Here is a 3,002-nt window from a genome sequence, read left to right on the forward strand (position 1 = left end):
GTTCATTGTCAGTAAAAAAGGCATAGAGATAGATCCGGCAAAGATTAAAGCAATTCGTGAAATGCCAGTGCCAAAAACACAAAAGGATGTGAAGAGTTTTTTGGAAAAAATTAATTTCATTGGCAGGTTCATTGCTCAATTGACTTCAGCATGTGAGTCTTTGTTTAAATTATTGAAGAAGAATGTGCCATTGTATTAGAATGAAGAATACTAGCAAGCTTTTGATAAGATCAAGAATTACTTATTGCACCATCCGGTCTTAGTGCCACCCAAGCCGGGTCGACCTTTGATTATGTATTTGTTTGTGCTCGACGAGGCTGTGGGATATGTTTTGGGACAACATGATGATTCTGGAAAAAGTGAGCAAGCAATTTATTATCTTAGCAAGAAGTTCACACCTTATGAGGCAAAATACTCATTTCTTAAAGGAGTTGCTGTGCATTGGCTTGGACAACTCAGAAACTGAGGCATTATTTGCTTAGTCACAGCACTTATCTTATCTCTCGTTCAGATATTTTGAAGTACCTATTGAAAAAACCAATGCCGATCGGATGCATGGTTAAATGGCAAATGATCCTTTCTGAATTCGATATCATCTTCACCACGCAAAAGGCAATCAAGGGGCAGGCTATAGCTGATCATTTGGCTGAAAATCCCAAGAAAGATGATTATCAACTACTTCACACTTATTTTTCAGATGAGGATGTCCTGTTTGTTGGTACAGCAGAAGATATGAATGAGCAATGCCCTGAGTGGAGACTACTCTTTGATAGTGCTTCAAATTCTTTCGGAGTTGGGATCGGAGCTATTCTAGTATCACCTGAAGGAAAACATTATCTGGGTTCCGCTAAACTGTGATTTTTCTGCACTAACAATATGACTGAATATGAAACTTGTATTTTTGGATTAAGAATGGCATTGGAGATAGAGATCAAGGATTTACTAGTGTTCAGTGATTCCGATCTACTCGTGCATCAAACGCTTAAAGAATGGATAACTCGAGATTCAAAGATTTTGCCATATCATTACAATTTACTGGATTTGGCAAACAAATTCAAAAGTTTGGAATTCAGGCATATTCCACGTGCTCAAAATGTTTTTGCTGGTGTTTTGGCCACTTTATCTTCAATGATTCAACATCTAGATGAGTTGGTGATTGAACCTAGCCAGATTCAGTTACAAGAAAAGCCTGCACATTGTCTGGTTATGAAAAAATCTTCTGATAGCCGTCCCTGGTACAACGATATTAAGAAATTTCTCAAAATCAGGTCCTATCCTCCAGGTGCTAATATGACTGCTAAAAGCTTCTTGCACAAATTATCATCCAAGTTTTTCTTAAATGGAGAGGTGGTATACAAAAGGACGTCAGACTTGGGCCTTCTAAAATGCGTTGATGAAGATGAAGCAGATTATTTAATGAAAGAAGTGCACAGTGGTGTATGTGGATCACAAATGAAAGGGCATTTATTAGCAAAGAAGATCATGAGGACAGGATAATTTTGGCTTACTATGGAGCATGATTGTGTAAATTTTGTCAGGAAATGTATTAAATGTCAATTGCATGGAGATGTTATGTGCACTCCCCCCACAGAATTACACAGTATGACTGCTCCGTGACCATGTTCAATGCGGGGTATGGATGTAATTAGAACTATTGACCCTCCTGCTTCAAACGGGCATCAATTTATTTTGGTGGCAATTGAATATTTTACCAAATGGGTCGAATCTGAGTCTTACAAGCACGTGACTAAGAAGGTGGTGACAGATTTTCTAAGAAAACACATCATTTATCGTTTTGACGTGCCAGAGACATTAATCACCGACAATGCAAAGAATCTCAACAATGATATGGTAGATGGATTATGCGAACAGTTCAAAATCAGGCATCAAAATTCTACTATTTATCGACCAAAGATGAATGGAGCTGTGGAGGCAGCGAATAAGAACTTAAAAAGATAATTCGTAAAATGATCGAAAGATATCGTGATTGGCACGAAAAGCCCCCCTATGCATTAATGGCATATAGAACTTCTATTCGAACTTCTATTGGGGCAACACCTTACAATCTCATGTACGGAATGGAAGTAGTTTTGCCAGTTGTAGTCGAAATTCCTTCATTGCGCATACTAATGGAGACCAAACTGGGTGAAACTGATTGGATTAAACAACGTCATGAGCAGTTGTCTTTGATTGATTAGAAAAGGTTAAATGCCATTTGTCGTGGTCAGTATTATCAAAAGAGAATGACCTATACTTACAACAAAAAAGTCAAACCGCGATTATTCGAAGAAGGAGACAAAGCGTTGAAACGAATTTTGCCAGTGCAAGAAGAGACCAAAGGCAAGTTTGCACCAAATTGGTTGGGTCCTTTAATCGTCAAGAAAGTATTGCCTGGTGGAGCACTTGTTCTCGCAGAAATGGATGGACAAGTTTTCCCTCAGCCGATCAATTCAGATATGTATAAGAAATTTTTCATCTGAAAAATGGACGTTTCTTTTCAGGGTTAATGTGAAGAATGGAATGAAAGTCAGACCTTCTTCCTTTCCAATTAAACATTCTATCCCTAGTTTTCCCTTTTGAACTTTCAGAATAAATTATTTCGTTTGACAACCCCTGAGCATCACAAACCCTACACTGGGGCAAATTTGAGTTAAAAGAAAAGGAAAGAAAAGCCTCAAAAGGTGAAAAGTGATAGAGGAACAAAAAGAAAAGAGAATTAAAGAAAAGAATCTCGGTTGGGAATAAATTGGGGCAATTTTAGTTTAATCCTAAATAGGGTTAATATGAAGATGCGACTTCAGGCGATTTAAACGCTTATAAAATTTGCCTTCAAGTCTTAAACTTTTCTTAGCACCTCACCTGACCACATTACGAAAAACTGAAAGTCCTGACTTCCGTTCTTTACATCACCTCTTTCAGAAAATTTTTTAATCAAATGGCAAGTGATGTCAATACACCTTCACCAATTTTGCAAGGGAAGGATTGTCGCACTGATGCGGTCA

General features: G+C 37.8%; 1 protein-coding gene across 1 annotated transcript; it reads left to right on the top strand.

Annotated features, from left to right (window-relative positions):
* Positions 1–912: 912 nt before the first annotated feature.
* On the top strand, positions 913–1,497 carry LOC113759995. Its single transcript, XM_027302573.1, has one exon. It carries the CDS (start codon positions 913–915, stop codon positions 1,495–1,497), a length of 585 nt encoding a protein of 194 aa, XP_027158374.1.
* The last annotated feature ends 1,505 nt before the right edge of the window (positions 1,498–3,002 follow it).

Source organism: Coffea eugenioides, chromosome 2 (genome assembly GCF_003713205.1).
Source record: "Coffea eugenioides isolate CCC68of chromosome 2, Ceug_1.0, whole genome shotgun sequence".
Taxonomy (NCBI): domain Eukaryota; kingdom Viridiplantae; phylum Streptophyta; class Magnoliopsida; order Gentianales; family Rubiaceae; genus Coffea; species Coffea eugenioides.